Below are 20798 nucleotides of genomic sequence, written 5' to 3'. Positions count from 1 at the left end.
GTGCCATATATTCACCTGCTGGTGAATTCCTTTCTTAAAAAAAAAAAAAAGATTGACCCTAGAATACCGCATAAGAAATACTGACAAGAAAATTAGATAAAGATGGTTTATAACCTCTTATATTTACATATTACCACCAAGCTGGTGTTAAGACTATGAACAGTAATGTGAAAAATCTGACAATCAAGACATTTAATTCAATTCATATTAATAAATATTAAGTGTTGAACATATGATAGGTCATGGGAATGCAATGATGAATGAAACACTCCCTGTTTAAACTTCAAAACTTAAAAGTCTCATGGTGAGGCAAATAATAAGAAAATGTCAATAAAATATGGTAAGCATTAAAATAGAGTTATGCACAGGGCACTAGGGGAGCACACAGGAAGGGTACCTGGCCCAGTGCGGGAGGAGAGTAAAACGTTCTTAGAGGAGACAGCAAGTAACTTGTATCTTAAGAGTTAAAAAGTGAGGGAAGGGGGTGATCATTTGTAAGACAAGGAAAAGAAACAAGTATTTAAAGCCTGTGAACTTTACTCTGAAGGATAAGAATGATGTCAACCTGGAGGCAGGAACTTGTTAAGCTCCTCAGACTTGCAAATAAAAATCCAAGTGGATGGAAAAGACTGCTAGAAACAGATGCTCTGGAGAATCAGTGATACAATTCAATGAATCAAAAAGAAACAAAATAGTTCATGGGACTGAAGCTAAGGGCTCGACAGGTTTTGAGTGTATAGATTAGGAGCAGAATGTATGTCTTGCAGAGACTATTAACCAACTTGACAGAGGAAACTAGTGTTAAGCTATTAAAGCCAGGAGTTAAGATTCTCTCTTTCACAAAAGCAGTCTGCAAAAGCGGGCAAAATACTACCTGAAGTTATGGCTTCTCCAGAGGTGAGAGGAAGCAGAAACAGCCCTATAGCTAGACCCTGGGTCAAAAAGCTCTTAACATGGTCACTGGTTCTACAGTATTCTATTTTCCACAGAGCCCTGAGGTGCTCTTTAAGAGCTGGACTAGGGGCCACTAAAGGTCCCTGGGGACCAAAAGTGAAGGCAGTCACAAAACTTTTAGATGGAAGTTAAGCATTCAAGAGAAACTAAATTTCTACCAAGATGAGCTTCTATCTAAAAATGCCAAAACAAATTTAAAAAGTAATGTTAAGGCAGCCATCCAAACAATTCAATGACAAGGAAATAAAATTCACAGAGAGAGAGGCAGACAGTGATACCACCTGAGGAAACTGGGGAGGCTTTTAGGGAGGTGGAAGAACAATGATCTAGAACAGCAATGAGGAATAAGAACACTGTTTATTCTCCGTTCAGGTCAGAGATATAGGAGAAAAAAATACCCTTAGATGATAGATTACATAAAGTGACTATTTGGTGTTTGACATTAAACAAATAGCCAACATGTAACTGTAAGAAGTCCCACAAAAGATGGACATAATGTGCTATAAGTATAGGTATAACACAAGGGAACAGTTATACAGAGATTTCCATATCATAGTTATAACTAAATGACACAACTTATGTAAAGCACACAGAATGTGAAAGCACTTAAATATTAGTTTTGTCCTTTCTCACCTTTAAATATACTTGATGCTTTAAGATGCCAGAAAAAACAAATTTACAAAATATTACATATATAAATAATTCTTTTAAACCGATTATAATACAATTAGATATGAAAGAGATCATGACAGTATCTTTGACTTTAACATACCTTATATTAAAAAATTTCAGAACAGGGCCAAGAAAACATTCTTGCATGGCTAGTACTATCATCACTAGCCAAAACTAACAATAACCAAAAAACCCCACAAAAAAATTACAGTTTGACTCACTCTTAAGTGATACTGATTCTAAGATCTCTTTTTTCAAGTCAGTTAAAACATGTACTCAACAGTGATATCATCAGAATAGCTTTAAAAAATAAAGCTCCATGCCTAAGTAATCCCATTTGAGGGAGGAAAGGAGGGAGGAAAGCAGGCAGGCAGTACCCCAGATAGTATTTCCTGATCAAGGGATCTGTTTTCTCTTATGTGGATTGCTCAAACAGCATTAAAAGAGTTCAGTAAATTGGTTGAATGACTAATCCCAAAGAGAATTTATAATGGTTTGATTCAACATGGCAAAACACAGGGCTTTATATTCCACATGCTGCTATTCTAATCATTAAACACAAATCCTCCCCAGCTTTAAACTCTGTAAGGTTTACCATTACCTAAATATTAAGCATAATCCCTCAGGCATGGCATACAAATCCCTCTATGACCTGCCTCTCCAGCCTCACTCACCTTCCATCACTTCCTGCTTAAAATTCATACTATAAGAGGGAGTACTTGTATTTATGGCTTTTCCTTGTTCCTGCCATGCTATTTCACATCACTGCTCCTTTGCTAATACTGTTCCCTCTGGTTGGAACATACTCCTCTCTCTTTTACCTCTTATTTACCCTTTAAGAGCTATTTCAATGGTCACTCCCCACTAGACACTTTTCCTGGTAATTCAAGTTGGGCTAAGTACCTTCCTGTGCTCCCACAGCATCTCTTGTCACTCTTCAAAAAATTACCTTTCTGCTTTTGGCTATGACTGAGTAGGTAGCAGCAAACCTACACTCTAGCTGAGAACAACTAGAAAAGCTATTAACAACAGAAAGGTATCAGAACTTCTAAGACAACTGGGCCTTGAGGAGCCAAGATTCCAGAGAGCAGGTAGTAATAGTAAGAGATGAGTCAACATTCTGCATTAACTATCCTTTTCGGGCATTTGCCCATCCTGTGAGTATGGCAAGAGGCAGAAAGTATGAGCAAAGAAACCAACAGAGCTTTTGGGAGTCTTACAAGGCAAGAGACAAAATTTGGAAACTTGAGGAACCAAGAACCTAGTAGAAGAGGGTCCGAGATGTGAATGTGACAGCTGATTTTCCCCTTATTTTCTAAATCAGATTCTGAAGTTAGGAAGGACAAAGCTCTAAGAGGCTAAGCAGAAAGCCTCTGAAAAGCAAGAGTAAGTTCAGGGGAGAGTTTAGCACTCTTCAGGAAAAAGGGGGACTGCTAAACAGTCACCCATAAACATAGACACAAAAATCCTAACCAAAATGTTAACAAAATCCAATTACGTATAAAAATTCAACACCTGTTCATGAAAAATCTCTTAGCAAACTAAGGCAGAAGAAATGAGTTTCTTAGTCTGGTTATGACTAAGACATACATAGCAAACATCACAGTCAATGGTGAAAGACTGAAAGATTTCTCCTCACAGAGATTCCAGCAGGGTTCTGGAGACCCTAGCTAATTCTGCAAAACAAGAAAAATGAAAGTGTAAGAACTAGAAAGAACGAAATGAAACCATTATTATTCACATTTGACATGACTGTATATAATATACAGAAAATCTTCCAAAAGACTAAACTATTAGTAAGTTAATTTAGTATGGTCTATATAAAAATCTACTTTACTTCTATAGACCAACATACAGAAGGCAAGTATATAAAAAAATTAAATTAAAATGTTACCATTTGTAATAGCCTCAATAAGACTCAAATACCACCCAGAAATAAACCTAAATTACCAAATACTATTAAAAGAAACTGAAGACCACCTTTAAAGAAAAATGGAGAAATAGTCATGTTCATGGATTGGAAGACTCATAAATACGTCGATTCTCTCCCCAAATCAATCTATACATTCAATAAGCCAAAACCCCCATAATTTTTTTTGAGCATTGACAAGTATATCTAAAAATACATATGCAAGAGCAAAGAGCTAAGAATAGCCAAGACAATCTTAAAAAAAAAAAAAAAAAGAACAAAGTTTATGACACCAAAGAGTTACTACAACGCTATAATAACTGAGGCAGTGAGGTATACAGAGAGGCAAACAGACCAATGATGAGAAAAGAGGCAAGAAACTGACCCACAAATGTATCTACTCATATACAGCACTCACTTAATTTAAAACAAAAGTACATCACAGGGCAGTAGCAGAAAATGTCTTTTTTTTTTTAATAAATGGTACTGGTTTCCTATATAGAGAAAAATTATTCTTGACTCCTACAATTCATACCATACCAAAATGGAAAAAAAATCCTATCTTCATTACCCTGGTTTAGGCAAACATTTCTTTAAAGGATTAAGCAAAAAGGAAAAGAATTTTGATAATTAGATCATTAAAAATTAAGAACTTCTATTCATCAAAAGTCAACAAGCAAACAGAGCTGAAAATATGTAACACAGAGCCTGAAAAAGAAAGAACTCCTAAGGAAACAACTTAGCAACTCAATAGAAACCCAGGTGAAAGATTTTAACAGATATGTCACCAAAAGAGAATATCTAATAGCCAATAAGCACATGACAAACTGTTGAATTTCATTAGTTATCAAGGAAATGCAAATTAAAACCCAATGTGTTGTGATACTGTAACACACTCACCAGAATAACTAAAATGAAAAAGACAGACAATACCAAGCGCTGACGAGGATGTACAGCAACTTGAGACTTTCATACTCTGATGTAAGGGGTTAAAAAAAAATGCGCTATAAAAGAGGAATAACTTTGGTAAGTAATACAATTGGTGTTATTTGCTAAACCTGAGTATAAACATAGTCTAGTTCTAGCAATTCCACCCCTAGGAACATACCCAACAGAAATGTACACATATGTCACCAAAGACATACACAAGAAAATGACTCTAATGACCATCAATAGCAGAATGGATAAATAAAATCCTTTGATGGAATAATACGTGGCAGTGAGAATAAATTAATTATGACTACATGACATAATATGGATGAATCTTACACTAAAAAAAAAAAAAAAGAAAAAAAAAAGGCTGAGCAAAAGAGGCCAGTACATACTTTAAACACACACACACACACACACACACACAAAATTCAAAACCAGGAAAAACTTATCTGTGATATTAGGATAATGGTTTCTTTGTGGGGAGGAGATAGATGGTAGTAACTCTAAGAGGACACAAGAAAGGCTTCTGAAGGTGTTGGTAATGTGGTGGTTACACAAGTGTTATTTTGTGAAAATTTACGGTTGTACACTTATGAACAGTATACACTTTAAGAAACTGTTTACTTATGGAAAAGAAAAAAACAAACAGGGGGGAGGAATAGATTTATTTATTTATTTATCAAATCCACAGATGGTATAAAAATGACAGGAAGTCAATATATTAGATAACAATCATGATATTAAAGATAGAAAAATGGGCCAGTGTCAACAATTCTAAACTTAGTAAGGATAAATAAGAAACAGTGCACCTAAGTTAAAAATTTTGTAAGTACATCTAGGATAAGGGAAACTCCTGCTTAAAAGTAGAGAGACAAAACAACAAGGTTTTAAAAGCAAGTTTAGATTAAGCCAACAACATGACATTGCTGCCAAAACAAAAATTTTTTTAAATGTAGGGCTATATTAATGAAATTATCAAGCCAAGATAAAGTGAGGTGATAGTCCTATTTTATTAGCTCATTAATTACCACAACTCAAATATCACAATTTAAGAAACAGTTTTAAAAAAAGAGTGTATATAGAGAAAGAAAAACTGGGATGGTAAAAGGGGAAATCCTGTCAAATGAAAAATGGTTGAAGAATACGAGATACTCAATCAGGAGAAGAGATGACTTTGTGGGCTTAACACCTGTCTTTAGGTAAAGGACTGTCATTTAAAATATGAAATGAATTTATTCTGTATTGCTCCAGTGGACAGAACTAGAAACACTAAGTGGCCACTAGAAAGAAGCAGTTTTCAGGTTCAATTTAGGAGAAATTTCTCAATAATTCACCAAGCCTTTCCACAGTGGAACGGACAAAGTATCCAAAGCAGAGGGTCACTTATCAGAGATGTTAGGAGAACTTTTTTTTTTTTAACTGTGTGGTTAGACTAAATCATTGCTTCCCAAACCAAACACTTATTAATAAAACTACAAAGCTTTTTAAAATACGAATTTCCAAATTTGCCACAAGCCCAGTAGGTCTGGGTGGGGCCTGGAATCTATAAGACACCTCCTGAGTGATTCTGATACACTTAGTAGCCCAGAGGTTCAAGATCCTGTATTTGCATATCACATAATCAAATGGCCTTTAACGTTCCTTAGTTTCAAAATTCTAATGAAAATCATCTCTATATAAACAGTTTTATCTTGGTATATCAAAATAAATTGAGAATACCTGAAAGTACATGTCACTTTAACCATTCTTCAATTTTTCCCCCAAATTCATAACAAAATCACCATGTACTCGGAAGTACTACTATTACATAAAAGAACTTCTCTAACCTGGACGAATTACAAAGAAATAATTATCATCGCTCATTTAACAAGTGTTTACTGTGAGCCTATTATTACATGCCAGGAAACAAAAGTGACAGAACTCTACCCCAACAGAACTCAGTCAAACCATCAAGAAATTATAATATTGTGTGCTATCATATGGGAAGTACAGAGTGCTGTGAGAGCATAAAGAAAGGGAGTGATAAGTGTATAATATTCTTGACCTAAACTGCAAGATAGGAGATGCAATTTACAAGAGAACTGAGAAAGACATTGAGGTAGGATTTAGGTGAAGAGAGAAACAGGAAAGAAGAAAAAAACTGGAGGGAAAAAAGGTTAAAAATACTTTATTTTTCCATTTTACCAGCACAGAAAAAAAAAAAATTAGAGAAGTTGGAAAAGATAGATATATACTTTAGAGATAAGACTATTTTTCTCTTCTGCAAAAAGGAGTCAAGGAGGGAAATCATAGTTAGAAGCAACAGCAGAAAGGGAAGTAGAAAAGCCAGTCCATAAGAGCTGCAGAAGAAAACAGAAGAATTAGAACTCGGACAACTGTTTCCTTGAAGGTTATTCTGTGTCAAGTGGCTCAAGCCCCTATAGCTCTTTACTGCCATCTCTATCTTACCTTCTATCACCAGACCAAGCCCACACACATTTTATAAGAAATAAGTATGCTTTTATTTGGCATTACCAAAGGCAAAACCTTAAATAGATCGCTCTTAGAAGTTCTGATACTCATGTGTAATACCAGAGAACAGAACAGTAATATCTATTAAAACACCCATTAAAATGAGCCAGATTCAGTGATAATAGAGCAATATGATATAATCTGGGTAGAGTATCACCTGCGAAGACCATGTTGTAAAAATCTATCATTGTTGGTTTCATGCTGACAGGAGGAGATAGCAGAAGAAAAAAGAAATAGTTCTAAAGGCAACTCTAAGAAAGCTTTGGGGCTTACTAGAATGTCAGAACATGGGGCAAAAACTTCTGTTTTTCTCACTGTTATATCCCCAATGCCTAGAATAGTTCTCCGAATACAACAGATATTTAATGTTAACATTTACTGAATGACTGAATCCCCAAGTTATCTAAAAATCACACAAGTATACAAAAATAAAAAATGAAAAAACAAAGTAAAATGGGAAGAGAATGGCCCCAGGTTCAAAATTATAACACTACTACTTATTAGCTGAAGTCTGGAGCAAACTGGGACTACTGCCTACGTCAAAAGATTAAATGATATATTAAATATGATGGCATGCAAATGCTCCTAGTAAAAAAAGGCAATCATTTAGGTTACCTAATCTTCTACTCACTAAAAGACAAATAATAGTAAATACAAAACATAATGCTTCAGCTTGTGGGAAGAATGACAGAAGTAGGCTGGAATTAGAAAAAGCATATAGATTTCAATAACCTATGAACAAAGGTTAACCAAAACTAACACAGGAGGAACTTAGATACTTTCATTTGCAGTGTCAGGCACTAAGGATAAAGAGATAAGTAAGATATCTTATACAGTAAGCTATTGAAGTGAATAAGTTATTTGTGAAAAACAGCTCTGATGTAATTATATGAAATTTCTAAAAAACGGCATATAGTCAACAGTAATTGAGAGGTCAGCTGGTTATCTCCCTGGCAGCTTTCAACACTGGAAATACCTTAGTAGTTAATTTGAATTCCTTATAAACATTCATGAAAGACAGAGCAATTTTTCGCTCACTAAAGACAAGGATTTGACTAAGTCCAGGCTCTATGGTTAACTATATATAGAAATAAAGAAGGCTTACTACTGTCAGTATCGGACTATGAGGAAAAAGAAGAGTCATACTTATCTTCCTAAAGCTGTAACTTAGATAACACATACACAAACAAGAACAGTTCATTTTTGTTTTGTTTCAGAATGAAACAAAGAGATGTTTCTCAAATAAAAAATAGAGCATATCCTTTAATGGTACACATTTCTCCAATGCAGTCTCAAGGTACTATTACATATCAAGTAGTACACTTATTTCTAATAAAAGTCATCTATTTAGAGTAAAGAGAGAAATCATTACCTGATTTGTAGGCATTTTCGGCACATTCACCTTCCACATCTGGGCTTCCCTAGAGATTGCCTTTCCCAACAGGAAAGACAATTTCTGGTTTTCCAAAGGCCCTGGAAACTTCATGATATCCTTTGGATCTGCCTGCCACCCAGCTTGATGTAGCTACCTATAAAATCAAATATAAAACAATGCTCTACATTTAATTATAGATTAAGAATAGTATTGTACAAATATGTTGGTACATATGAAGCATTCATAAAACAAAATAAAAACGTTAGGAGGCAATACTGGATTTTATCGCTCTTTAAAATAGCATATATTAAAATGTTACAATAATCATCAGTTATCTAAAACATTCTCACTTTACATTTGAAATTCAGTTATAAAGAGAATAAAAATATGATCAAATAATTAATAGGACCTTTGGACTTGATCAAAACATATTATTACTGTGTCAAAAAATTGTTAAGTCCCAGGCTTTTTAAGACTACAAATTCTTAGAAGTAGTTGTCCCAAATATTCCTCTTAAAAATCTAACCAAATAAGGGCTAACCTCTCTCTTCATTTAAAGTTACATCAATTACATCAAATCCCACCCATTCCCATTTAACAAGTATGAAACCATCTCCTTAAGTATGAAACTATCTTGAATTGTGCTTACAATACAGTGTCCACTAGCTATACATACAGCTATTAAGTTAGAATTTAATAAAGTTGAAATATAATTCCTCAGTCACACTAGTCCCATTTCAAGTGCTTAACTGCCACATGTGGCTAGTGGATACTGCACTGGACAGTGCAGAAAAGGAACACTTCTATTAATGCAGTAAGTTCCACTGGACAATGCTGATCTATAAAACTCAAAAAGAAGGTAACCCATACTCTAAAATGAGCAGCAAGTCCAAAGAGCAACAGTCTAGATCAATGCAGGGCAACTGAGAGTCCAAGAGATGTTTCTAGGTTTAAAAAAAAAAAAAGGAAATTATAGAGGTTTGACTGTGTATAGAAAATTGGATTGAGAAGCTGCTTTAGAATGTGAAAAGACTTAAATAGATTTGATGAAAGCTAAGGAACTATGGTTAAATTCATAAAAAGAGATTTTGCAAGAAGGTAAATATAATAACATACCATAATATTTACATAGCAATATAATGGAAATACTGAATAGAAATTTCAACACAAACATTGTGACAAAACTACACTTGGGAGGATAGGGGGTATTGGGAGAAAGCAGAACAAGAGCCTCATATTTGCATTTCATAGAGAAAAACCATAAATAATATCTAAAATGGAAATACCAAAAATAGCAGTAGGTCAAATTATTTTAAAATATGATCTTAAATAACAAGAGAAACAGGTAAGAGCTAAGAGTTGTTAACCTCTGGGGAGTGAGAAAATGGTGGGAAAGCCCTGCAGCAGGAGAATACTGTTTTTCATTGCAGACCTCATATAACTATTTCCTTTTTTCAACTATGTGCCTGCATTATCATGTGCTTCAGATTCCTGGGAATCTTTTTTTTTTTAAATTTAATGTCTAGAATTAGCATAAAAAGTTTCTAATTTCGGACAAAAACTTAAAATTTGAAAAAAAAAAAAAAAAAAACAACCACAAACCTTTTTTTTCAATTTCTACATTTCCACATCCCTGCCACTATCCTCTTTCCTATTAATCACCCCACATACTTCACTTGCTACTCAACCTATTGCAGACTGCCTCTGGTTAACTGGATTGTGATTTCTTCTTTTTGTTTCTTTAAATTTCCGAGTTTTTGAAAATTTTCTATAACAAACATGAAGTACTTTTCATACTAAGAAAAAAAGGTAAATAATTTAGATAGAGAAAATAGTAACTATTCTGAAAGGTCCATCTCAAAAGTAATTTCTTCTAAGAACTTTTGATTCTCTCATCTGGCATGATTTCTCTCCCTTCTGAAAGCAGTTTCTCACCATCTTCCCTAATAAATTATAAATTCCTTTGCAGTCATATCTACCAATCATGTTGTTATTACTCACAGTGCCCACAGCACAGTATCCAGATGAAACAAGGACTCAACCAAAGACTCATTTCAGGCCTTGGAGCTAAAAGCAAAAAACCATAACCAAAACAAACAAGCCCAAGTGTAATCTCTTTCACAGGCCAATCCTTCAAATGTCTGAAGGCTGCCATCATGCTCATCAGTTCATTTTTTGCATAGCTGAAAAACTGTTCAAGAGTTCCTCACATGACATGATTTTTGCTCTTCTAAATTAGCACCAGTTTAATTGTTAACACTAAGATCATTAGCTATTTTTTTTTGAAGGCTACACCATATTATCAATTCAGATAGAACTTATGCTCAATTAAAACTTGTAAGACTTTCTAAGACACACTCACAGGCAAACTTCCCTAACCTACCCCCACCCCATTGTGTGTGGGGTTTTGGTGCCCTTTTGGGGGGGAGGTTGTTGGGGGGTGGGTACATCGTTGTTCAGAACCTTAAATATATATCCTTTCCAAAAAGTCATTAAATCCCATCTACTGTTATATTCTGCTGAGATGTTCTGAGATGCCAATTTTGTTGACTTGGTACTTTTCTCAGATTCTCCACAATTAGAAAAACAGACACACTATAATTTCATCTAAAGCAGACATAAATATCAACCTCAGAAATAGAGCATAAAGTAGATGATCACCTGTCAAGAGGTATTTAGAAGAAACACCTGTACTGGTTGAAAATTGTACTTAATATGTTCAAAGATCTCTTCTAAATCTAATTTTAGTTATGATTAATTCTTTTCAAAACTTTAAACTTACTTTATTATTTTATTCCCTTAGCTACACTCAACAGGGTGGCTCACCAGGATCTGCTAGCCTTCTCAACATACCCCAATGGTTGGCTGCCCCTAATAATTATTTTTCTTTTACAATGCTCCCTTTGAAGATTATTTTTAGGGGAGGATGGATGTGGGGGACAGAGAGGGACATGTAGGATAGAATCATGCAAACAAGTATAAGATCAAGTTCAAGGGATTCCTGTTCTTCAATCTCCTGTAATTCAGGCCCTTAATAAGACTTTCAAATATTTAAATGCAATAACAACTTTTTGAAAACAAAGGAATGCAGGTCAAAGAGGAAATCATAAAGGAAGTTAAAAAATACTCTGAGATAAATTTTAAAAGATCTAACATATACCAAAACTTACAGGAAACAATGAAATACCTTTAAATATCTACATTAAAAAAGATATCAAGTCAATACCCTAACCTTCCACCTTAAGACACTGGAAAAAGTAAATGAAGCTATACCTAAAGCAAGTCAGAAGAAAGAAAATTAATATCAGAGTAGAAATTAGTGAAATAGAGAACAGAAAAATAGAGAAAAATCAATGAAACCAAAAGTTGGTTCTTTGAAAAGACCAAAACTGGCAAACCTTTAGCTGCACTGACCAAGAGAAAAACAAGGATAAAGTACTAAAATCAGGAATAAAGAGGGGACATTACTAACTATGTTACAGAAATAAAAAAAGGATTATAAAGAAATTTTATTAACCATTCTACACAAATAAATTGGACAATTTGGATGAAACAGACAAGCACTTAGAAACAAACTATCAAGACTGACTTAAGAAATTTTAAAAAGCTTAAATAGCCATAAAGAGATTGAATCAGTAAACAAAGGTCGTCAAAGAAAAGCCCATGCCCAAATGGCTTCACTGGAGAATTCTACCAAACATTTACAGAAAAATAAGTACAAATTCTACACACTCTTCCAAAAAATATGAAGGAGGAGCACTTTTCATTATATAAAGCCAGTTATTATCCTGCTACCAAAACCAAAGACAAAAGCACTAGAAAACTATAGACCAATATCTCTTTTAAATAAGGATGCAGAATTCCTCAACAAAATACTAGCAAGCTGAATCTGGCAACATAAAAAAGGGATTATACACCATAGCCAAGTGGGATTTAGCCCAGGAATGCAAAGTTGGCTTAACACTGATAAATCAATTTCATACACAGTATCAACCAAAGAAACATAGGAATCATTCTTTGCATACAATAGAGAAATGTAACAAAGGGGGGGAAAGTTCAAACTTCCTTAAACTTTAAAAAATGGAGTATAAATAATACAAGTGAGAGACAAAAAGGATGGAGGACACGTGGGGATGTTCTAGATTTTCCAGGCTACAGAAAAATGAAAATGCAATATCTGACCCTAGACTGGATCCTGTACTGGAGAGAGAAAAATGTTATAAAGGTCATTTTCAGGTCAATTGACATAATGAGAATTTAGATGAACTTCATCAAAGTAAATGTATCAATGTTAAACCTACTAAAATTAGTAAGTTTACTATGACTCTGTAAAACAATATCCCTAATTCTCAGAAAATACACACTGAAAAGTTCAGGTGTACAGGGTCATAATGAATGCTGCAGAGAGGGGGTGGAGGATGGGGGAGGAAAGACATGATAAAACAAATGGAGTAAAAGGTTAACAACAGGTGAATTCTGGTAGTTTCTTTTTAAAATTATTTACAAGTAAATTTAAGAACACAGAAGAAGAAAAACAAAACCCATAATTTATGAGAAAGTGCTTATATTACCAGGTTTTTTTCTTTTTTACATTCCTTTTTGTAAGACAGATAATATGATACAGTGGAGAAAGCACTGGCTAGAGTTTGACTTCTTTTACTGATAGTCCACAAACATGTTTTCTAATGTGTAGAACAGATTTGAGTTAGATGAATAATGAATCCTGGTAAGGAATACAACACAAACACTAAAAACATTACTGTTCTAAATAGCAAAACTTTATAGTTGTATCTTGTTACTTTATGCCCATTATTGGTCACATCTAGAATTTTGAGTGCTGGGGAAAGTCTCTAGGAACTAAAAAACCAAGACGACTGTATTTTGCTTGGCATGTTCCACACATTTCTAACTTGATGCATTTCACACTTCACCCATTCTTTCAGTTGCTACTTGCTTCTTTCTCTGCTTATCAAATAGCTTCATGTCTGAATGAACAGTTTATAAAGTGCTTATTGTACAGTATAAAATTTATTACAAATCTACATATAGGGCCTCCTGCTCTTCCAAGGAAAAGTGCTGCACAGTGCTGGGTATATAACAAACAACTTTATTAATGTGAAAGTATTATTTTTATTATAATTGTAATGCCAACTCCATTAATAATTCTGTACTGGTGTTGATTTCAGGATATTAGTTCCTCTTCTAAAAAAAAAAGGGGGATTTATTAATGTGACCATACAAAAACCTCATGTTCTACTATTACCTCCTTAATAAGAGACTACAGTCACTTGTATTCCAAAACAGCCTGCTTTCCCAATCTCCATGCCTTTCCACACACTGTTCTTTCAACTTGAATCATCTTTCTCTAGCTTACTCCCTCCTTACAGAGTTGCCATTTGCATATGTACTTGGTCATTATTACACTTTTGCATTTAATTGCTCCGTGATAACTGATTATTTGTAAGCCAGTCTCTCCTACTAATCATAAGTTTCTTGATGGTGAGCACTCTCCAGAGTTAGCACTGTGGCAAATAAATAATAATAGTTTACACTTCTTAAGCGTTTAACAATAAAAAATCTGAGTGTTCACTACTTGGCCAGGTATTGTTCAAAGTACTATGCCATATTAACTCATTTAATCCTCAAAAAACAAAAACCAGTATTATCATGAAGGTATTATTAAGCCCCTTTTAAAGATGAAGAAATATGCACAGAAAAGCAAATACTTTTCATTTTAAAAGTATTATACAATCAGAATAAAACATGTACACACACTCTCAGCTTCCAATCTTGATCAAAAACATTTCGAGTTCATTCTAAACTACTAGGATGTCACATTGCCACATAAGCTTACTTATTTCGGTTTAACTGCATATCATCCCTATTGCATCTTTCCAACACACACTGACTCTTCTAGTCTGCTCTACATCAGTATTAAGAAACTTCTTCTAGTCCAGAAGCTCAAAATTGCTGATGCGCCTGAGTCCTGACTAGCAAGTCTAAATCCTGTCCGTTCTCTCTTAACCTATTTGTTCATTCCCTATTTCGTCTGCCACAAACGATCTGGAGGGGCTAGAAACAGATAACGCTACTTTAATCTCTTCGGGGACAGAAACTATATAGCATAGTCAGATGGCTCGGGTTTGAATTCTGGCACCAGGTTCTGTCATCTAATGGGAAAATTAACTTATGGAGCCTCAGTTTCCGTCATGTGTAACATGCTCCTGAACTACCTGCCCTTGTGAAGATTCAATGAGTTGGAAACCACTTAGAATGATGCCTGCTCGACAATAAGCCTCAACAAGTGTTATTAGCATCATAACGTCACATAGCTGCTGCTCAAACGTTGAGTGGCTTCCACTGACAGACTAAAAGCTGAAGATTAGCTTGGCATTCAAAAGATCTTCAGTCTGATACCATTCTACCTCCCGAGAGATAACTTCCACTATTTTGCTACCCAATTCTCAAATCCTGCCAAAATAATCTGCAGTGGAACCCCCAGCTCAGCAGAGGGCCTTCTGCTTTCTTCTCAAATTTTCGGCATTTAACAGAATAATCCGTTTGTGTCTTTTTTTTTTTTTTTAAAGATATCATATGGTATTTTCCTTTTTCTTTCTGGCAGATTTTCAGTATTCTCATCTGTCCCTTCAGATTGCAACTCAAGGCTCGTCTCCCCTCCAGATTTCCCCACCTACTCACCCACACCCAAGATAACGTTCCCCTCCCCAGAGTTCCCGCTGCGCTGGCGATTCACCCATTCATCCATCTGGCCTTCCCTCGGCTTTGCAATGTAAGTGATCTTCCCCCAGCTCCCACTGGAGCGCCGAGGTCTAGGGGCGGGGGTGTGTCCCCTTCTTTGTGTATCACACAGGCTCGCGGAGCCTAGAACACGCACTAGTAGGCAATTTGCTACTGCTACAAAAAAAGTTACTCGCTGACAAAAAAAAAAAAAAAAAAAAAAAGGCCCGAACAGGGAACCCAGTGGAGCCATTTCCAAACTGGGCAGGTGCCGAGAAGTCGGTGCCTGGAGAGGCTAGCGGGTCGGCGGGGGGCGGGGCTCGGCCGAGGAGCGTGCGGCGGCCGCGCGGAGTGGAGGGGGGTGCGCGCGCGGATCGCGGGGACGCGTCGAGCCCCCCCGCCCCCTCACCTTCTCCTCCTCTTCCTCCTCTTCCTCCTCCTCCTCCTCCCCGGCAGAGCTGTAGGCCTCACAGGGGTGACGCGGGGTCATCCAGGGGCCCGTTACCACCTCATTATCCTCAGCGCGCAGCGGCGGGGCGTGCGGGACAAGGATGGGGCCGACTGAGGAGGGAGAAGAGGGGGAACCGGGCCGGAGGGCGCGGGCGCTCGCGCTGGAGCGGGATGCACGGCTGCGGCCGGTGGGTCGGTCAGCGTATTAGTTCCATGACGCCCCCGGACCTGAGGCCGCCGCCGGTCCCGCTCCTCCAACCGCCGCCGCTTGAGCCCAGGTGGGGAGGGGGTTCCCTCTCGCCATAGGGCGGCGGGGGCCGGGGAGAGGCGGGGGGTGAGACCGGCTCTGCCCCTGCCCGGGGGAAGCGCCTCCGAGGGGAAATGGTGAAAGGGAGGGGAAAGGAGAAAAAGGAAAAAAAAAAAAAAAAAGGAAGGGGAAAGGGGGGGAAAAAATAAGAAAAAGCGAGACAGAGGCGCTGCCGCGTCCGCTCGCGGGGAAGGCTGGGGAGGGAGGGGAGGAGAGAAAGAAGTGCTGGCTTCCTCGGCTCCGCCCTCGCGGACCGATTTCTAGACGGTCTCACTTCTTGTAAACAACACCGAAATGGTCTCACCCTCCCCCTTTTCCCTCTCCGCCGCCTTCTGCGTCCAACGAACGCACAGAGAAGTCTGGCAAAAAGCTGGGCTATTGGAAACGGGTTAGGGAAGTCACTGGTATTGGGGCGAGAGGAGGGAATATTTTTTGAGGGGGTGGGGAAGCTAAGAAAAGCTAAAGGTACGTGGACTCGTTTTCCGCGGAGGAGCGGAAGGGTTCCTTTTCGGTTCCACCGTGACGTCAGCACCTCCTGGGCTGGCTGGAAGAGGCGTGCGGTGGCCGGAGAGTGCGCTGCGCATGCGCCCCGGGGAAGAAAGGAGCGGCTGAGCTCGCCTCTTGGGGGTGGGGTTCTGTAGGGGTGCGCCGAACCTAGTGCTACCTGATTTTATGCAGGCTGTGTTTGTCTCTGGGGCATGCAAAAGCGTCTTTTGGGAAAGGGCCGGCCATCTGTTGTGTAAAGATCTTGCATTCTTTGTTGATCTCGCAGAAAGTTCTGTGTTCTCTTCTTACCATTGACGTGTAAATAGAATTGCGGATTTTTCGCTGCCAGGTCGTGGGTGGAGGGAGATTCTAAAGCGCGTTAGAAGTCGGAAGATTTTGGGGATCACATTCTTGAGCACCTTCTCTTTTTAAACCGTGAATTGTACTTCTGGTGGCCGGGAATCAGCTTGGTAATGCGCCAAGGGAATTCTGTCCACTTAAGCAACACATCTGAGTATTTCAGAGATACCAGGTCTTTAAGGAGTGTGTGGTGACATATAAATGTGTTGTATTTGGGTTTCCTTTACTGAACCATGGTAAATTTTTGCTCATATAATTGTTTTAGTTGTAAAAAGAATATGTAGAATTACGGAAAACTTTTGAAAGAGAAAAAAAAATCCCCAAACTCAACCGTTTACAGAAATAGTCACATTTGTGTTTTCCATTTGTCTTTTTATGCCTATTTTAACAATCACTTAAATTTGTGTTGAGCTTATTCAACGAGCTAGACTAGCTGCTGAGCTCTAGCAAACTGTAAGTAACTGAGACAAATAGCTTCCACCTTCATGGAGTTTACAATCCAAACACAGAAGCTAACCGTTGCGCTAATTAGCACTACCTTAAAATCACCCAGGACTGTTGATTTGTTACTTGTACACTGCATTCTCTCTCTAGAATATACGGTCTAGAGTGATAGGGATCTTGCATGTTTTTTATTTCACCCTGTATCCCTGCAAGTAAAGGGCTGTCAATATTTGATTACTGACTGAATAAACAGTTACCAGTATCATAAGTATTAAGGTGGAAAATTGCAGGCTGCCATGGAAACACTTAATCCTAGCCTAGTTAGGGATATCAGAGAAGATTTCTGTGAGGAAGAAACATTTAAGATGAGACTTGAAACCACTGGGCAAAGAAGTGGAGACAAAGTGATACAGGCAGAGGAAACAATGTTCAAAGGCTCTGGAGCTGAGACATTCATTCTAAAACTCTCTGAAATGTAGTAAGGCTGGTCCTCAGAGAATTGAGAGGGAGAGAGCTGAGGCCAGGGGCAGGGGACAGAATAGGGAACGGAAGCCCAGGAAGGATTTTAAGTGGGTTGTATTTTGCTTTTTTCACTTCATGTAGCCTTTTTCCTGAGTAGTCTACACTGCTACGTGGTCTTCCTTCTACATAGGCAACTTTTTTTTTTTTTGCATAATTCCATTGTTGGACCATGAAATTGCTTCTGATCTTCAGTACTGTAAGACTAATACCAATTCCATTCCCAGATATGTAGTCAAGAGAAATGTAAACATATCCACACAAAAACTTGGACATGAATGTTCACAACAGCATTATTCTTAATGGCCACAGGTGAAACAACACGGATGTCCACCAACCGATGAATGCGTAAGTCACATGTGGTTTATGTATGCAGTGGAATGTTACTTGGCCATAATAAGGAGGTACTGATATATGGTATAATATGGTTGACCCTTGAAAACAATGTGCAGTCTTTTGTGGCTGGCTTCTGTCACATAACATAATGATTCCATTTATATGAAATGTCCAGAATAGGGAAATCTATAGGCAGAAAGTAGATTCATGGTTGCTTAAGACTGAAAATGGAGGTGGGATTGAGGGACCATAGAGAAAAGTTTGGGGGTTTCTTTTTGATGAGAATATTTTACCGTTGATTATGGTGATAGTTGCAACTGAATATACTAAAACTATTGAATTGTACACATTAAATACGTGAATTGTCTAGATGTAAATTATATATCAATAAAGCTGTTACCAAAAAAAAAAAAAAAGAGAGAGAGAGAGAGAGAGAGAAGGAACAAACCAAAAAGAATATAATTAGCATATTCATGTATAACCTTTTCTGGGTTATTCTGACAGTGTTTACATTTTCATGGCTTTTAATGGAAACCAATTTGGCAAATTGCTTGGAAGAAGAATTGAACCAATTAAAATGTAACAAGGAGTATTTAAGAGCTCTCACGTCATTATATACTTACCCTTTTTGAAGCTTAGTTTTATTAAAACTGTCTTACTGTCTGTGACAATTTAATCTAGAATTCTATAAATATAATAACAACTAATTAGTAGGTGACAAGTAATTTGTTAGGATAACTGAAAATTTTGTCCTAACAAAAAATATGGATATTCTTTTTCTTCACTATTCATTCACAAGACCTTACTTTTATCATCTCTCTTTTCTTGATAATTGTAAAATTGTTTTTTAAAATGAATTGTAGTTGTAACAAATGGAAAGTCTTTGAACTTCCCTGAGAAAATAAATAAGGCATATAAAGAAGACATTAATATCCTTGAATTGCAATATCTTATAGTAACCTATAATGAAAAAGCATATGAAAACGAATATATATGTATATGTATGACTGAAACATTGTTGTACACCAGAAATTGATACATTGTAATTGACTATACTTCAATAAAAATAAAATAAAACCCTAAAAGAAATCCTTGTATTAGTAAGGAATTCTGCTTTTTCATTTTTTAAAATATTTTTTAGGAAGAATTTGTTCAAAACAGTAAAAATAAACTACCTTTCTACATGGTATTTGACAGCAATAGTAACTAAAATACGTTGATTAATCACTGTGTACCAGGCATTGCACTAAACACTTGTATTACATTCCCTTGTGTGTATTCCTACAGCACTCCTCTACCGTAGGTATTTTGTCATCCCCATTTTTCAGAAGATAAAGAAGTAAAATAAATCTCTTCAAGACTGTTCACACAACTTGTCTGACTCCAGCGCCTACCCTTTACTACCTTACCCTGTGGGTATTTCTGGCTTGCATTGACGTCTTCAAACAAAAAATACTCACCCTATGGTTATTTTTGGCCTGCCTTTAATCTTAGAACAAATATTCAAAAAGAATTTTTAGAGAGCAGTTTATATTTATGTTTCTAGAGAGTTAATTTTTGCTTGAAAAGGGGTGATTCAAATTTTCTTACACTTGTTTTATTTCATGACTGGAATACTGAATCTTAAAATAGAAACATGCCTTGCTTCAAATGCAGAGTGGTAGAGTAAGGAAGAAGAAACAGTGTGCTCTCATAATAAAAGCTCTGTTCTGAAATGCAATATAGTGTCAGGTGAAACCTCTTCAGAAGTCTAGGACAGCTGAGCAGAATCAAGTTGACAAACAAGAGGCTTTGCTGTAATCTTTTAAGAAAAATAATTAGACCCTGACTGCTTACATTTTTATGAGTATAGAAGACAAGGCTACTTAATCTTTAGTGACAGAAATTTCTAGTCTCCTTTGTCTTAAATGAAATTTTTAGGGTAATGTTCCCAGCAGACAATTTATGAAGGTACTATCTTGAAGAAATACTAAGACCTACAGGGACAAAGGAAGTGATTTACTGTCATTATAATCACTTATCTTTAGCATTTATCTGCATTTAAGAATCTTTTTTACAGCTTCCAAAATACTGATTTTCTTTAATCTCTACAGAGACAGGATGTAAGGGGAGTAAACCCATCAAATAGACAGGAAGAGAAAAGGAGTCCACATTCACCAAATAACATAAAGATCTCCTGCTTACTATTTTTTTAGAGTATAATTGATTTACAATGTTGTGTTAGTTTCAGGTGTACAACAGTGTTTCAGTTTATATATATATATTCTTTTCCATTATAGGTCATTACAAGATATTGAATATAGTTCTCTGTGCTATACAGTGGGTCCTTGTTGTTTATCTGTTTTATACCCCCTACTTACTATTAAGTAGGAAGAAAGTGCTCAGATAAAACAAGTCAAAAATTCTAAAATAGAAGGCCACAAGTTTTCCAGGCTTTGACTAACTCCAAATGTAAACTGGCTTTAGGTTTCTCATACTTTGGTACTTATTTAGAAGGACTTCACTGGGTGGGATCATTGGCTGCATGCTTTTTTTTTTTTTTTTTCTTGCAGTGGGGAAGTAATTTATTCATTTGGTGGAGGTACTGGGGATTGAACCCAGGACTTCACACATGCTACGCATTCACTCTACCACTTGAGCTACCCTCTCCCCACTACCCACCCGTTGCATGCTTTATTAAGAGAAGCCCCAGAAATCAAGTAACAGCCACTATTTGAAATTTGTAAATCAAAAAGACTTCAGTAGAAGCATCCTTTCATTCCCAACCTCTCCCTCCAGCCAGTTGGGAGAAAAATACACCATTA

At 36.8% G+C, this 20798-nt stretch overlaps 1 protein-coding gene across 2 annotated transcripts in view; it reads right to left on the bottom strand.

The window, feature by feature from the left end:
• Window positions 1-16073, bottom strand: part of CCNI (cyclin I) — a 29069-nt gene extending 12996 nt beyond the window's left edge. The window contains exons 1-2 of one of the 2 annotated variants that reach the window (XM_032457473.1): window positions 15502-16072; window positions 8352-8508 (exon numbers count right to left, since the gene is read on the bottom strand). In XM_032457473.1, the coding sequence (XP_032313364.1) occupies window positions 8352-8465 (114 nt within the window). In that variant the 5' untranslated portion in view covers window positions 8466-8508; window positions 15502-16072. Of the gene's footprint in view, window positions 1-8351; window positions 8509-15501 lie in introns of both variants that reach the window. The other variant, XM_032457475.1, reaches the window with a different exon arrangement.
• Between the last annotated feature and the right edge of the window lie 4725 nt (window positions 16074-20798).

Source organism: Camelus ferus, chromosome 2 (genome assembly GCF_009834535.1).
Source record: "Camelus ferus isolate YT-003-E chromosome 2, BCGSAC_Cfer_1.0, whole genome shotgun sequence".
In the NCBI taxonomy this organism is placed as follows: Eukaryota; Metazoa; Chordata; class Mammalia; order Artiodactyla; family Camelidae; genus Camelus; species Camelus ferus.
Note: the sequence above shows the minus strand (reverse complement) of the source record. Positions and strands in the feature narration are given on the sequence as shown.